Raw genomic sequence first — 17,086 nt, 5'->3', positions numbered from 1 at the left:
CATTTTGGGTAACTAATGGCTGAATAATAAGTGTATGTGATCAGGATTACCAAGAAGCACACCCTTGCAACAGAAACGTCATTGCAGAGCCCACGAATTTATGTAGGGAGTCAGTGATGACTCCTGGTGGTCATGTCCCTAATTACAGATAAAACACGAAAAAAAGTGATACACATTTCAAGATGGATTTTTAACTGTTATAGCATGAACTAAGCCATCGCATAAGCAAATACAATGTATCCCTGGCTGGGTGCCAGTGACTCCTGTCTGTAATCCTAGCAATTCAGGATGCTGAGATCTGAGGAATGTGGGCTGAAGCCAGCCTGGGAAGGAAGGTTTGTAAGATTTTTACCTCCAATTAAGCATCACCCTCACCCACATATATGTGTGTGTATCTCTGTCTGTCTGTCTGTCTGTCTGTCTCTATATCTATGTACCTCCCCTCCCCTTTCCTAAGCTTTAGCAGGCTCTAGTTTCATGGCATGTTCATTGGGAGGGTTTCCCCCCATAGTCAAAGCAGGAACTATATTCAAACTACAGTCAACTATATGAGCTATAGACACTGTAGCCAAAGAAGGAACTCCACAAACCTGTCACTGAGTTTTCCTAGAAGGAACTCCACAAACCTGTCTGTCACTGAGTTTTCCTAGAAGGAACTCCACAAACCTGTCACTGAGTTTTCCTAGAAGGAACTCCACAAACCTGTCACTGAGTTTTCCTAGAAGGAACTCCACAAACCTGTCTGTCACTGAGTTTTCCTAGAAGGAACTCCACAAACCTGTCACTGAGTTTTCCTAGAAGGAACTCCACAAACCTGTCTGTCACTGAGTTTTCCTAGAAGGAACTCCACAAACCTGTCACTGAGTTTTCCTAGAAGGAACTCCACAAACCTGTCACTGAGTTTTCCTAGAAGGAACTCCACAAACCTGTCTGTCACTGAGTTTTCCTAGAAGGAACTCCACAAACCTGTCACTGAGTTTTCCTAGAAGGAACTCCACAAACCTGTCACTGAGTTTTCCTAGAAGGAACTCCACAAACCTGTCACTGAGTTTTCCTAGAAGGAACTCCACAAACCTGTCATTGAGTTTTCCGAGGTGCACAGCTGCTCTCTCAGCTTCTCCACATCATCAGGATGCACTTGTTCATAGAGGGTGCTTCCAAACCACTCTGACTGGGGTTGGTTCAGAACAGGGGTGACAGAATCTGACACATAAATCACTCGGCCTGTCTCAGCAGCCACTACAAACAGAAATCCATCCGCTGCTTCAAGGATGAGGTGCTTTAGCTCCTGTGGAAAAAAGACTGTGATTAGCACTGAAGTCTTACTACAGAACACAGTAAGGGCCTGCTGAGCAGAGGAAAGTCCCTGTTGTCTGTTCACTGATCTGTCTGGATGTTGGTCTAGGACTCAAAGCCTGGAAGGCGTGAATGTGCTAGAAGCAGGGCTGAGGAGGTTGTCAATGTTTCTAAGCATTTTACTGGGTATGAGTTCAAATATCTTCAGCCTGGGAAACTGGGGTAAAAGCAGAGTAAAAGCATTTTCAAAAGAAAGGTTTGCTGTGCTCATTTCCCTTATTTTGCACTAGTGCTGTTCTGTGTCTTGAGGTGCTTACTCAGATCTAAGGACTGGGTCAGCACTTTTATTCTCAGTGTCAGGAAAATCCTCCCAATACACCTGTGTGTAAAGCAATAGAGCAGTATGTCTGGGAAAGTAGAGCAGTCTCTGTCACGGAGGAGGTCAGATGGCTTCATTATGCACCATGTTCTCATTTGTTGGCAGAGCCCTGCCCCCTTCACAGACCCTCCTTCCACGGTTCATCTTCTGGGAGGATTTCTGTCTTCTTCCTCCAGTTAAAACAGGGCTGAGAGCAGGGGACTGTTGGGGTCTCCTTGCAGAGCAAAGTTAGGCATGGAGGTTAACGTCCTCTGCCCCTGGTCGTTTTGTGAGGCTTTGTGAGAGTAAATAAGCGCGTGTATTGAAGACACACCGCACTAGCTCCACAGTAACACACGTTCCGATCCTCACACATGAAAGCAAGGCAGGATCACTCAGTAACACCACGGCAGTGAGGCTGCTTCTTTCTCCCTCCACTCTAGTTTTGTCCCTCAACTGTAGTCACTTAGAAGCAGATTCAAGTATTGGCCCTGTAGGATTTTTTCTAAGGATTAAAGAAATATAGAGGAAAAAAAAAAAAACTTCTTGCTGATCCTTGCAACAGCAGTGCTTAATAAATTTCTGTCTGGTTGCCTATCAGTTGTTAATCTTTCACGGTCTACATGGTGGCCTTCCTCAGCAAGTCCGCTGGAGCTAGAGTCTATCATGACATTGTTTTTGGAGGTAGTAGTCCATGCTCTAAAAGACCATGCTCTGTGTCTTTCCAGGGCTTATGTGACCACGGTCATATCTTCCAGGCCTCTAAGGGTCACATGTAAGGGTCACATGACCGCTGGGAAGGATTTAAAAGAGACCAAGTAGGTAAAGCATTTGCCACCAAACAGACAGCAATAAATACTGGCTGTTCTAACCGGCTCCCATGACTCGTGTGGCGTCTCAGCTCCAGGAGAATAAATGATTCGGCACTGGGCCTTCTTTGCTCCTCCCTGCGGCTCTGCCCCTCCCTTTAATGAACAGTATGGCTCCTCTGTGTCCATCTTGAGCAGTACCCTGGATGAAACTGGGCCACTTCTGCTCCACATCATTTTTGCCTCACATTCTGTCTTCTTAAACACTCTACGCCAAACATTCTGTACTATACACACTTTGCACGTCCTAACTACATCTCTGATGAGCATGATTTCACCTTTTCCTTTTCCACCACATGCCAAGTGTTTCAGATCTATCATCTCACTCATCCTAGAAAAGGTCTTGAAATCAGGGCTGGGAAGGTGGCTCCGTGGTAGAGCGCTTGTCTTGCATGCATGAGGCCCTGGGTTAGATTCCTCAGTACCACATAAGCAAAAAGAAAAAAATCCGGAAGTGGTGCTGTGGCTCAAGTGGTAGAGTGCTAGCCTTGAGCTGAAGAGCTGAGGGACAGCGCCCAGGCCCAGAGTTCAGGCCCCACGACTGGACCCCCCCCCCAAAAAAAAGAAAAGGTCTTGAAATCAGAAAATCAACAAGATTCACATTCATCATACACAAGGGCTAACTGGGGTTGGCGCATTGCTGATATGTTCCTATGACCAACACATGGAAGGCCAGACTGAATAAAGGGGCACGCATGCGCGTGCATGCGCGTGCATGTGCGTGTGTGCACGCATGTGTGTGCGCGTGTGCACGTGTGTGTGTGCATGTGTATGTGTGTGCGTGTGTGTGCGTGCATGCGCACGTGTGTGCGCGTGTGCATGTGTGTGCGTGCGCACGCGTGTGTGTGCGTGTGTGCACGTATGTGTGTGTGCATGTGCATGTGTGCGTGCGTGCATGTGCATGTGTGTGCGCACGTGTGTGTGTACGTGTGTGCACGTGTGTGCGTGCGTGCACGTGTGTGCGTGTGTGCACGTGTGTATGTGTGCATGCATGCGCACGTGTGTGCGTGTGTATGTGTGTGCATGTGCGAGTGCACACATGCATGTGTGTGTGCGTGCACGTGCATGTGTGTATGTGTACGCACATGTGTGCGCGCGTGTGTGCCTGCGTGTGCGTGCACGCGCGCCTGTGTGTGTGGTTTCTGCCACTTCTTCCTGGGTCACTGCTGACTGAGCACACCAATGAGTGTGAGGACAGCTTTTAGAGACGCCGCATCAAGGTGTATGGGAATTATAACCTCAAGTGATGGAAAGGTGTGACGCTCTGAAGACAGCTTCCTTCTGAGGAGGGGAGGTAGAGTTTCTTGGCTTCATCCCTTCCTTGTCCCTCACCCCACCTACTTCATTTCAGTGTGGTGAGCGGCAGCTTCCCAGCACGGATGTCATCAGAGGGAGTGCGGGTACCTGCTCGGTGAGGAAGGAAGGCTTGTACGCCCCATCTGTGGACTTGTTCCCTGTGCCTCTCATGGACTTCATGTGTGAGACAGCCATGCGGAGGATGGTGAGCTTGTCCGGTTTCCGGGCCAGCGCGCTGCAGGTGGGGACCATGTCTGAGAGCTCCGTGATGTACTGGGTCATCTTGTTCCTTCTGCGCCGCTCAATCTCACTGTGATTCTCTCTTCCCATAAGGCACACAGTCAGGAGGGAAGAAGAGAGAAGCATCAGACCAAGGTTACCCTCTAATGGGGATAACACCAAGTGAGCCAGGCATTAACTTTGCACAGCTCAGTGGGTACGTGCTGGGCAGGGGGCACTTGAGGCCTCTGCAGGCTCTTGCCTCTGTCCATGGACATGGATCTCCACTGCCTTCAGCCCTAGCCTTTCTACAGTATAGTCTTGTAAGTACCTCCATGGACCTATGAATGTTTGAATAGGTATGAAAATTTTATACACCCCCCTTTGCCAAGTGAATACAGTATGTTCAGTGGGTGCACATGAATCTATACAGGGGTGGGCACAAGTACACATGCACGCAGAGGTGCAATGACTGACTGGCTCCACAGGTGGTTACATACCTCAGGGTCAGAAGCACTACAAAACAGTCCTGGGCTTAAGACCTTTTTAAGCTATAATGCTGTAGAAGTGGTACACACACAATAAAAATAAAACTGTGCTTGAATGTATATTAATAATACATTGATGGGTGAGAACCCATACAACCATTCTATTTTTAATTTCCAGAACAGTATTCAGTGAGTCACATCAGATACTAGGACTTCATAAATATGTGTTATGCTAGGTAATTTTGCTACGAACCAATGTAAGTATCTAAGCCTGTGAAAAGCAGGCTAGGTTACCTATCATGTCTGGTAGGTCAGATATGTTAAATGTATTTTCATTTTAACTTAAAATAGGTTTTGCAAGATATATCACATCATAAAACAGGAGCATCCATATAGCCTTACTATTTCCTTTTAGGCATTTAATTACACTAGTAATGGCACAAATTCACTTTACATAATGTAGTAAGAAGGCTTTTATTCTAGTCCCAGTACATTTTCTAATCCATAGTAACAGAACAGGTGTGCCTTGGTTTATTAAACAATAATAACCAATTTTAAAAAAGCACCCTTAGGAATTGCTGGACCCAATCTCTGTAATGTATTAAGATGAAAAACTAACAGAAGGGCTGGTAGAATGCTTCCGTCTGAGATTATTGGAAGACAGTAATATCCAACCCTGTTCAGCAGATAAGACTGTTACTTAGGAGAAAAGATTGGTCTAGCGTGTCACTAGTACTCAGAGAATGAGAATGATAGTACAGAAAAAAATAAAGGAGCAACCTCAAGCACTGCATGCGTTAACCAACTATACCCTCCTCCTTTGTCTAGAGTGCAAGCGTGCCAGTGAGACCTGACAGCATGCCACTCACAGGTGCTGAGGTCTTCTGTGAACCCAGTAAGGGGCCCTGAGGTGAGCTGGCCTGAATCTCGCACTGCATGCCGTCCATGCAGAGTCCTGAGCCCTGCAGGATCCCCGAGGGGCAAGGAGAGGCAGAGAAAACAGTGACAACAAAGCAAACAAACACCAGGCCCTGTTCCTCAGTGCAGGGGCTTCGGTTGGAAAGGTAAAACATACACTTCACACAAAGAAAACCAAAAGCAGGATGTGATCAAGTGCCCCAGATGCACAGGTTAAATGCTAAGAGGAAGAGAAAGAAGGGGGGAAGGGGGAGGGTGGCAGAGGCTGGAGGACGGGTGGGAAAGGCAGTGGGTAAAGAAGCAACACTTTGGGATCAGGAAGATCAAAGTAGAAGCACTGAGAGAGGTAAAGAGCTAGACCCGATGGAAGGGAAAGGCAGCCCAGCGCCCAGAAGAGACAGGGATTGGGGAAAACAAGGAACACCCAACCCTTGTCCTCAAGCACAAGGAACTTCGTTAGAAAAGTAGAACATGAGCCTTGCTGGGTGGAAACACGCAGCAGAATATGATCAAATACCTCCAAAGGCACAGATTAAGTGAGAATCAGGTAGTGCCAGACCATAAAGAGAAAGCTGCACTAAGCCGGGCTGAGAGGGGCCTGCACCCTTGTAGCTGACTCACGGGAGAAATTCAAAAGGAGGGGGAAGCAGAGGCTGAGACCGAAAAGGAGATCCCACTCTTTAATTTCAGTGAAATGTTACAGAGAAGCAGGAGTCCTACGGAGAGTGTGGTGTGTGACGGTGTCGGCCCGTGCTGGCTCTGGATGTCAGCTGTTCCCATATGGTTGGCCGAAGGTCCTGGGACTCCCTAGACAACATATGGACTCAGTGAGCCGTAAAAGCCTGAAGGCAGCGGAGGGCACTGGCCTCTCCTTGAGTCTGGGCTTGTGGGATGTGCTGGCAGGATGGGCACCGCCCAGGAGGACCTGGGAACGAGAGGTGTTACTACTTGCAGGGACAGGTGGTGTGGAGAAACAGCTCACCTCCACCCACCGCGAGGACCCTGTGGTGTGGTAACATCAGGCCAGTGGAGCCGGCACTGGCCGGTGCAGGCCAGGTAGGGAAGGAAGGCCACTCTGCCTCTCCATTTCATGTAGTCACTTGGTCAAAATTGCCTCCTCTGAAGCTCATGCCCTCTGTCTCTCCTTTCCTCCAGGTTCCTTTTCATCGTCACCACTGGCTGCCCACACTGAAACCAAGCACTCGAGCACAGCTCCAGCTGAGCCATCGTGACCCAGTCTTCCTCTCTTCCCTCCTCTCCCAGACCTCAGCCACCCTCCTCCAGTCCTGCCATCTCCACCACTGACCACCACTTCCTTTTCTACCAGGCCTCTCCCTCAGACTCACACTGACAACTGCTTCTTGACCACATACCCACATAGCCTCCTTGTCCTTTCTCTCACAATTATCAGCACTTGTGGCTTTCTGGCTCTAGCCTGCTCCCAGCTTCCCCAATTTCCTCTGCAGCTGCATTTCTAGCTCGATCCCTTCAATAGCCTCCTGGTGATACCCTACCCACCAGGGCCTTGTCTTTCCGCTACACTTGCCCCGTGCTCAAGCTAAGATGATAAGAAATCTCCAGGTCCCCACCCCTGTACCCAACAGTGAGAGAGGGAAATGCAACAATGCAGGCCACTTCGTGTATCACCATCCCTGCAGATGGGGTCCACAGGGTTACTTCTCTTCCTTTAACTCCAGCCAGGGCTACACTGAACTTCTCTCTCAAGCACAGTAGTATTTCACCAGTAATAACCTCCACATGCAACCCACTCACCAGCTTCACTCTTAGCCATCATGGAACCTTCTTGCTGGGCTTGGAGCTTTCCTTCCTTTTCCTTCATCTTCTGGCCTCTGTCTGCAAGTGTGGGATGGTAGGGTTCTGGAGTACACGTGTGAACGCATGTGCACGTGTGAAGTGGTAGGGTTCTGGCACACATGTGTGAGTGCACGTGCATGTGTGAAATCAGCTTCTCCTCTATTACTCTGCTCCATTGGAGGCCCACTGATGGCCCCCACAGTGGTAAGACAGGAACCATGTTTGGGCCCCTGTGTGACGAGGACCAGTTCTCAAAGCAAACACTGAAACACAGATGTGATGATGGACAGAGCACTGACTTTTGGACACGCCTCCAGAGAAGTCCATGGCAGGCTGGAAACAATCTAAAGCTGACTTGTCTCTCACTCTCCCCTGGACTTTAGCCACAACCAGCGGCAGCACAGGCTCAGTCATCTCTTCAACAAGAGCCTAACACCCCCATATTGGTCCACTGTGTTACCATGTGCAGGGCAGTCCTACCCTATCAGTAACAGCCTACGTTAGGCACAACCTGCCTTTCTGTATTATTTTTAATGTGCAGAGGAAAGGATTTGGGGCATCAAGGCTGAGGCCTGACGGCCTGACGTCTGACTCACCGCCAGGTTCATGCACAGTGGCAGTGTAGGTCTCTGATTCTCACCACGCAGGACCCTTGACAATGAACTCTTTGAAACCCTGCTCTCTTCTTTCATCTCTGACACTGATCTTCAATGTCAAGCAAATGTCACTCCTTGTCTCTCTTCCTCTTTATGCCCTAGGCCTCAGGGTCATCACTTCCTGAGGTTAGCAGGCAATAGAATGTTATCTCAAGGGGAATTTTGACACAGGAATCAATGTCATTGTTTTCTTATAAAGGAGGGCTGTGTATGGCAAGATCAAGCCAGAGGAGGAAAATAGGTGGCCTCATTTTCAAGGCTAGTGCCTTTTCAGGAACCAAGCATTCAGTGCTAGAAGATGCAGCCTAAGAAAAGGGGGACACTTAGTTGGGATCCTGTCTGCATGGGGAAAAACAGTGCACACTGTGTTGTGTAGTTTTCACTAGAACTTCAAGCTCATTAGTGATAGAAATGTTTTCCATCTCTTCTCTACTGTTTCACCCAAAGCTGAATCAGAAAATGGAATGACATGTTCTCAGAGGTGAAAGTTTATGGGACGATGAGACATTTACTATGGAGTTGGGACTCTTGGAATTCCCAGAAAGCAATGAGGTACATGGCCCTCTTGGAATTGTGGAAGAAAGTGCCACAGTCTCTATGGTTGTGGACAAGAAAACCATAGCCAAACCTTAACTTTCATAGGATAGGCTGAGGGCACAGCTCAAGTGATAAGATGCTTGCTTAGAACAAGGGTTAGAGTTGACTGTTAGAACTAGAAAAAAAGAAAGAGAAGGAAGAGGGAGGAAGAAGAGAGAGGGGAAAAAGAGAAGAGAAGAGAAAGGAAAAGAGAAATGTAGCTATTCAGCAGGCTGAGATCTGGAGGATTGCAGTTTGAAGCCAGTGTGGGCAGAAAAGTCTGAGAGACCACATCTTAAAAAAAAAAAGCCAATCTATAAAGGCTTGGCTCAAGTGATAGAATAGCAAGCCAGCCAGGTAAGCGGGCATGGCAAGCAAGGCACTCGAGTTAAACACTGGTACATTAAACAACAACAACAAAACCCTAAGGCTCTGGGTGTGAACTGTGGGGCAAAAATGCAGGAGGAGAACCACGTCTCTGCCTCTGCCATCAGTCTTCACGAGCAGCTGAGGGGCGGGAAGACTTGGGCAATGTAGAACCCCAAGGTGGGTCCTTCCATAAGTAAACTGGACGGACGGACGGGAACTGTGCTGAGGATAGTGAGAACCGAGAATGAGAGCTGTGTTCACCTCCCTCTCACTGCTGCCCATCTCCCTGCCACACCTTCAAACAAACCCAAAGGAAGCGGGAGCCTGGGGCCGGGCCCACCTTGTCCCTGTGTCCAGCAGCTCTTATGTGAAGTCAACTGCATGCAGAGCAGCCACGGATCCACTAAAGATGCTGTCATGTGCCCACTGGGGGCCTCAAAACTAAGTTTTACAGGCGCACCACTGGTTCTCATATTTTCCCTTATTTGGGGAGAAAAAAGTACTCAATTTGATAACCTTCTTCTAAATTTGTTTGTTTAAAAGGGGCTCCATTAAAGTTGCTGTTTAACCTAAAAAGCAAACAGAATTAAGAACTTGTTCTGTTTTTAAAAAAATTGTTTGGAGTTTGTTTTTTTCTTGTGAGGCAAAGTCTCCCTATAAAGCCCAAGCTGGCCTCAAACATGGCAAATCCCGGGTCTCTGCCTCCCAGGTGCTGGGATTACAGGCATGTGTCACCATACCTTGCTTGTTACTAAACTCTTATTATTGGCAGGGTTGCTAACAGTTACCTGCCACTAGGCCAAATACTGACACAACATGAGATACTAGCCAGGGTGTCAAGTACAAGCCATGCCAACACATGATAAACCCCTCTGCTCCAATACGGTAAGAGAGCTGCAACTGGATTCACTAGGAAACATAAAATAAACTCACCTTGAAAACTTACTGGGACCTTCACCGTCTTCATCATCAAAGTCCATTCTGAAAAGTCAATGTCACAATTGAGCACTGGTCACAGGGCTAAAGAACAGGTGGTGGCAGGAGCTGCAGGCACAGTGCCAGCTTCCTCCCATCAGACTGAGAGCTGATGCCCCCAGCCTCGGCAAGCGCTGGAAATCCGCATCTCAACACGGTCGTCAAGCAGTCTCAAGACAGAAGGAAGCATAATGAAAGGTCTTCATTGTGCACACCACGATTCCCATTGTTGGCAATGCTGGAGTACCAGCTTCTCCCCCAGAACTCCACCCAATGCCAATGGCTCACGTAGGTTGTTCTGGGAATACCAAAGTCCTTGGGGTTACTTGCTTCCCTCCATTTCATTTATTTCACACTGTGTGAGTAGCTCATTGTGAGACTATAGAATGCTGGACTTCATGGAAAGACCCTACTTCAAACATCAACAACAAAGAGTGTCTGTTAAAGACCATACCAAAAGGTGGGGAGCTGCTGGCTTCACAGGGAGACTCCCCTAGACTCTTGGGACTGGGTTTTAGTGGTTAAGAGGTGACTTGATGAAGGCACAGGACTCCAGGCAACCAGGGAATAGCCAGGTTGTAGAGGAAGAGCCATCTTTGTATAAGCATGCCCACGTGGAGCCCTGAGGAGCCAAATCATACTCCCCAGGCATCGGAGAGACTTAAGACTGTGATCAGATAGAGCAAAGGAGTGTTTTTTCCCCTCCTTCCCTCCCTTCCATATTTATTCTCTCCATCCTTCTCTCTCTCCCTCTTTAAATACTATCTTTAGTATGAATTTGTCTAGTTTTATGTTTTATCATACAGCCAGAATCTGAATCTAGGCATTATTCAGTTCAAGATCACCTGATGGGGTCCCCTGCCAATTTGGAATTGCTGGTTCTAATACGTAAGTTGTCCTGACTGATAAGACTAAAAGAAGAAGGCAGTTAGATCATTGGAAAGTGGATAGTACCAGAGGGCAAAAATGACTGCACAAAGAGAAGAGGAGGTGGGAAAGAACAGCTAGCCGACCACTACCTACTACTAGGGGAGACAGACATGTACCCACCCTGTGCAAACCCTTCTGCGAATTCAGACACTAGGCCATGGGTGGCAGTTGTCTAAGTTGTGGGCAAAGTGGAAGCACAACGCATGAGCTCCGAAGAGAGGCAATTACACCCACATTCTGCACGTGGTCCAAGCCAGCACCTCACTTTGCTGAAATTGCCTGGGGGACATAAACATCCAAACTCCTGTAACCCAGCCCAGCCGCACCTTGTGGATCTGTAGAACCACACTGCCACCCAGTGGTCTTAGTGGGGAAGAGCAATTGTGCTGCTGGCATCAAAACCATTTCAGTGTCAGAAAGAGCACTTAGAGAATTTCATAAAACCTATTCAAGTAACCCTTAAGTGGGTAGGAAATGTAGAATTATTTTTAAAATTCCATTCAGCTCAAATGGATATTATGACCATGAAGCTCCTGTAGGTTACAAAGTATTGGTCATCCATCCTTCTCTAACCACGGGCCTTCAGGATGTATAGGGTGACATCTGTCTTGATTTTCACAGGACCATGGAGATTGCTAGGATCCAGGACTTCAGTGCTTTAACTAGATTAACTTCAAGAGGATCAAGATGGGTTGCCATTGTCATTTTAGCAAAGACAGGTGTATTCTTTACTGGCTCTCGCACTGAAGACACATGAAATGAGCTGGCCTCATCAGGCCAAGTGCAGGTTTAAGAGTTTTCAGAAGCTCAGTGGAAATTTGGCAACCATGATTTGTTAGAAGAATTAGGAACCAAGGGACTGTGCCTCTCACCTGTGTGTGTTTACAATAATAATGTCAAGAATCAGACTAGATAATTTGGAAAAGCATAAAGTGGGGACAACCCAGAAGGTAAATCAGGGACCTACATAATTGTTAAAATCCTCAGGGTAGTTCCACCCACTCCAAGACAGTGTCACTGACTTGTCGGCAACACACACACACACACACACACACACACACACACACACACGAAGCTCCTGAGAACAAAAGTGGTTTTGCAGAGTGCCACTTACCAAGATGCTCACTGAACTGGGTCTTCTGTCACCACGTGCACCTCTCAACTTTAAATGTGCCTACAATAAACTGTGCTTAATTCTCCTGCTATAAAAAGCCTAAGTAAATTATCCTGTGTTTTATGTCTTTTATGTCTTTCTATTATCCTGAAGCAGCTGGATGATAAAAGAGAAACCAAAATATGACTTTAAATCCTAAGTTTTCGCTTTAAAGAATCCAGTGCAATAAAGTAGATAGTAGAAGTCTTCAAAAAATGAACTTAAATTCAAATTGATCTCAGCTCTTGTCAATGAGCCTGAATTCTTATCTTCATAAAAGCCAGGCCAGGGATTTCTGCAGTTAATGAAGAGTATACAGCATGGCTCTCCCCTTGGTTGTATCATGATAAGGATATGTTGTCAGATAATAGTTACCAAGCAGAATTCCCTGGTGCTAACATTAAAGTTAACAAAAGGAAAGAGGAAAAAAGAGGAAGAGGACTGAGAGTAGCGGCAGCAGAGGAGTGGCCCCACAGTGTGTAGCTCCCATTAGTAAAGGAAGTGACAAGAGTGTTTGAAACCTCTCTTCGGAGCCTAGGCCACCTGCCAGGATTCTAGCAGTACTGGAACATCCATGTTAACAACGGACACATCTGCTTACATAACTACACATTTAATATGATCAAATCCAAGCATCCCACATCCAATTATGTCACTGGGAGAGCCTCGTATATTGCCTGTGTACAATTCGAATGCATTTTCCCCTCAGTGATGACTGTCTAGAAGCTCAGCACTAGTTCCGAGGCAGTGACAACCTCCTCTCTTTATCTCCAAAAAGGGCTGCCTGGCCTAAGATTAGAAGCAGTGCGTTGGCTGTTATTGGAGACTACCCATTGCCTCTCCCCCCACTGCCCCTCCCACTCCTGAGACCACATTGCTCATCACACAAATGCATTTCTGGTGACTTTCATATGTGAAGCAATTCTGGGAAGAATCTGAAACTTCTGAACCTTTACCTTGTCTCCCAATTGCCAGGAGAGCCCAGTGCTGGTAGACACAGCTATAGAGAAAGGTTGTTAGCAGTACAGGAAGTCCAGCCAGGAGGGATGTTCTGGGTCTGGCACATTGCCTGTAGCCAGCAGGGCCTGAAATCTATGAGGGGTTAGTTCTATCTGGCTTTGAAACAGTGGAATAGGAAGGGTGACCACCCTAAAATTCTGAGACACTTCTTCCATGAGAATGATCAGGTCAGAGATCTAGCAATAAACTTGGGGGTAAAGATGGGGAAGTCCATGCCCACACCACTTTTCTCACACCCCAGTCCCCTTCCTCTTTTCCAACTCTCTGCATCTCTCCAAGTGTGTCCTCCCATCTCAGACATGAAGCACTGGACCGCATCTTGTCAATGACAGGGAAGGCAGTGGTCAGTCTAGGCCACTGCATAGGGCCATAGTTAGGGTTATCTGCTTTTTGACTACCGTGACTCCACCAGGCTCTCCTTGACCCTGGGCTAAGTGTTTAGGCAGCCATTGAGAGCTGTCATCAAGAGATTCTGAAGTGGTGGTGGCTTCCATTACAATTTCAACCATGTAAGTGTCAGATGTGTTACCATGGCCACAGCTCTGCAAAAAGATTCTTTTTGTTAAATACATATTTCTTCAGGAACCTGAAGAAATATTTCATTTACAGTTAAGTACAGCAAAAACAAAAGAGAAAGTTTTATTAAAGCTTAAGGTCTAACTTGAAAAAAAGAATAATTCTGAATCAGATATGAGGTTATAAATAAAATAGTTCAAGACTAAAAACATTAGAATAGCAAAGGAGCTATTTTAGTGATTAGCAAAATTATATTTCTTATAATAATTTTAGTTCCTGTTGCCTTCTAACAGTTACAGACAAAATGTTTTTGTTTTTTGCTTTGTATTAGTTTTTATTTTTGTCCATAGAGTTTTTGTCATTTGTTTACAAACTGCCCCTCACTCTGGACTTTCTTTCATGGTTGGTATTGATGATTCTTTATTTTTTTATTATCTTTCCATGGTAGACAAAATGTTATTTAAAATGTTTTAGTAATAAGAAATTGTCACCAGTATGTGTAGAAAATATTGACCTAGATATAGCAATGTACTAAAGTACCCTAAGTCACAGAGGCTTAGCAAATAGGATCTTGGTTTGCTCACTTTGACAGGGAGATGGGAGCAGACACATAGACCCAGGAATGAAGACAGGCTTTCTCAGGAAAGCTCACCTATTGTTCTGCCTTCAGGGACCATATTTCACCCTCACATTTGGTAGGGTGACAGGTTGCTGCCCACCCCTTTTTTCTCTTGTATTGTCACAGAGAGGGAGAGAGCAGAGAGGGAGAGGGAGAGGGAGAGGGAGAGGGAGAGGGAGAGGGAGGGGGAGAGGGAGAAGGAGAGGGAGAGGGAGAGGGAGGGAGAGGGAGGGAAGGAAGGAAGGAAGGAAGGAAGGAAGGAAGGAAGGAAGGAAGGAAGGAAGAAAGGAGGGAGGGAGGGAGGGAGGGAAAGAGGGAAAGAGGGAAAGAGGGAAAGAGGGAGAGTGGGTGTGTCTCCTTGATGTAGAGAAATTTCCTGGCTAAAAATCATTGACCATTTAAAAATAGACATAGCCCCTAAGTCTTAAATTGCAAAAAATGTGTTCTGCTATATAACTGGACAGTTGTGTCCCAAGAGTTATGAGTTGATCAAAAATTGCACTGAAAGAACAAACTGATTTGACTTCACGAGTCTTGCTTATCAAGTATTTCGTTGACAATAAAATGGGTTCAGTGAGGGAAAGGGGTTGAATGATATAATGAGTCTAAAAATGTCAGTTATGTTTTTTTCCTATAGGACTTTTCTTTTCTTTTTTTGGGGGGGGGGTTCCGGTCGTGGGGCCTGAACTCTGGGCCTGGGCGCTGCCCCTCAGCTCTTCAGCTCAAGGCTAGCGCTCTACCACTTGAGCCACAGCGCCACTTTCGGCTTTTTTCTTATGTGGTGCTGAGGAATCGAACCCAGGGCCTTGAGCATGCAAGGCAAGCGCTCTACCACTGAGCCACCTTCCCAGCCCAGGACTTTTCTTGTTTGGTTTGGGTTTACATTCTGTATATAGAGGCAAAAATTAACAATGAATATATGCAGTTTTTGTTTCAACAGTGACAGTGGCCTTATCAAAACCATTACAATCAGTAGCACTCATTATTGTTATCAATTTTATTAACTGAGCAGCATCTAATGTAAGCTGGCTGGCTTTAAGGTCCTAGGCCTACACTTGAATTTATTTTTTTATTTTTGGTCAGTCGTGGGGCTTGAACTGTGGGCCTGGGCGCTGTTCCTGCACTCTTCAGCTCAAGGCGAGCACTCTACCTCCTGAGCCACAGTGCCACTTCCGGTTTTATAGTGGTTTTATTGGAGATAGGAGTCTCATGGTCTTTCCTGCCCTGGCTGGCTTTGAACCTCGATCCTCAGATCTCAGCCTTCTGAGTAGCTAAGATTACAGGCATGAGCCACCGGCACCCAGCTTGAACTTTTTTTTAATGTTTTCATTTCAACCTGCCTAGCCAGGATATTTTTTGATTATCTTTAAGTAGCAGTACAAAGTGGTTTCAATTCAGCATGTTATCTGTGTGTGGGTGTGTGCGCATGACTATCCTGTGGCTTGAACTTAGGGCCATTGGCACTGTCTTTTTTACTCAAGGTTGGTTCTCTATCATTTGAGCAACAGCTCCACTCCGGGTTTCCTGGTGGTTTATTGAGTAGCAAGGAATACAGGCGTGAGCCACCAGCACCCAGGCTTAACATGTTCATTTATAAGTGCAATGCAGCTTGCATTTCTATCTAGGAAAGAGGAAAGGGAGAGGGCCCCAGGGTAGATCCTTTGCAATCACGTGGCTGGAGCTCAGCTGCCAAACACTCAGGCAGGTTATGAATGACCTCTTCCCCCCGAGAGCTGGTCTGCCTGCACACTCCCACCGGGATTCCCAGCTAGATGGCAGAGCGAAGCAACACATGCTCATATTTAGGAATCTTGCAAAATCTAAACAGGATGCAAACTTTTGAGCTTTTACTCTGGGAGGTGGGGGAACACAATACTTTCTTATAGGTCAAGAGCATTGCTCAACATTTTCTGGACTCCGGTTCCTGGAGACCCTGAGGATGCTTACCCGGAACGCCGCTTTCCTCCGCGAGCAGGCATGGCCCCTGCCATCCTCACCTGTCCAGTGGCCGCCATGGAGGCAACAGGCAAGGTCACCGATCCAGGTATGTCTGAGGCCATTTCTGGAATGCAGCAAAGACACATGGTTTTGTCAATGCCAGAAAAATCCAATAACAAAGGCAGCTGTTGTGTGGCCCCAGTGTCCTGGCCAAGGTGGGGTGCCCAAGGGTCTGCCTGGCCGATCGCTACACACATTGTCTGGTGAGTTTATCATCCTACCCTGGACCCCTTCTCTGGAAAATGAGGCCTCGGGACAGTACTCCCAAACTCAGTGCTCAAACCAGTGTTAAAAAGAATCACTGTAGTTTCACAGCTTCTGTAACCGGCTCCTGGTCACCTGCAGGCAGGTGGGAGGTCCAAGAATTTGGCTGTCTGAGAACCTGGGAGGGTCAGCGGCACCTGAGGGTCAGCCACCGGTACCTACGCGTCAGCACCTTGTGGTAGTGCCTACAGCTGTTCCGCCCTTGCCTCGGTTTTCATATTCAGGCAGAAAGGCTGGTTCCTACCTTAGTGTAGACCTCTGAAAGGCAGAACTCTGTGTGGCTCCTTCACGCACAATGAGGAGAGCAGAACTGGGGGCCTTGAAAGCACCGGACTAGTCAGGGTGTATGTGAACCTGTGACTACACCAGGCTGGGTACCCAGCAGTCCCGAACCAGGCCTCTCCGATATTAAACAAGAAAGGCAGACAGAGCCATGTACCATGGTTCATATCATGGTTCACACATCAGTATTAGGGCTTTAACTCAAGGCTTCTCCCTTTGCTTTTCTGCTTACAGATGGTGTTTTACCACTTGAGCTATATGTGTAGTTCCTGCTTTTTGCTGGTTAATGCAAGCTAAGAATCTCTAGCATTTGTCTGCTAAAGATATCAGCCTCCTGAACAGCTAGTATTAGGAGCAAGAGCCACTGCCTCCTATATTGTTTATTATTATTGCTTATAAGCCAGACACCTCTGGAAGCTCTTTTTTTTTGGTTGGTTGTGGAGCCTGAACTCTGGGCCTGGGCGCTGTC

At 47.0% G+C, this 17,086-nt stretch overlaps 1 protein-coding gene across 2 annotated transcripts in view; it reads right to left on the bottom strand.

Moving 5' to 3' along the window:
- The window catches only part of Arnt2 (aryl hydrocarbon receptor nuclear translocator 2), an 86,707-nt gene that overhangs the window by 51,071 nt on the left and 18,550 nt on the right, over positions 1–17,086 (bottom strand). For both annotated transcript variants that reach the window (XM_042672544.1, XM_042672545.1), the window contains exons 2-5: positions 16,021–16,135; positions 9,794–9,841; positions 3,928–4,141; positions 1,075–1,288 (exon numbers count right to left, since the gene is read on the bottom strand). In XM_042672544.1, the coding sequence (XP_042528478.1) occupies positions 1,075–1,288; positions 3,928–4,141; positions 9,794–9,841; positions 16,021–16,135 (591 nt within the window). The remainder of the gene's footprint in view (positions 1–1,074; positions 1,289–3,927; positions 4,142–9,793; positions 9,842–16,020; positions 16,136–17,086) is intronic.

The sequence above is a fragment of the Dipodomys spectabilis genome, unplaced genomic scaffold (assembly GCF_019054845.1).
Source record: "Dipodomys spectabilis isolate Male_0828 unplaced genomic scaffold, ASM1905484v1 ptg000723l, whole genome shotgun sequence".
NCBI lineage: Eukaryota > Metazoa > Chordata > Mammalia > Rodentia > Heteromyidae > Dipodomys > Dipodomys spectabilis.
This window is presented reverse-complemented; position numbering and strand designations above follow the sequence as displayed.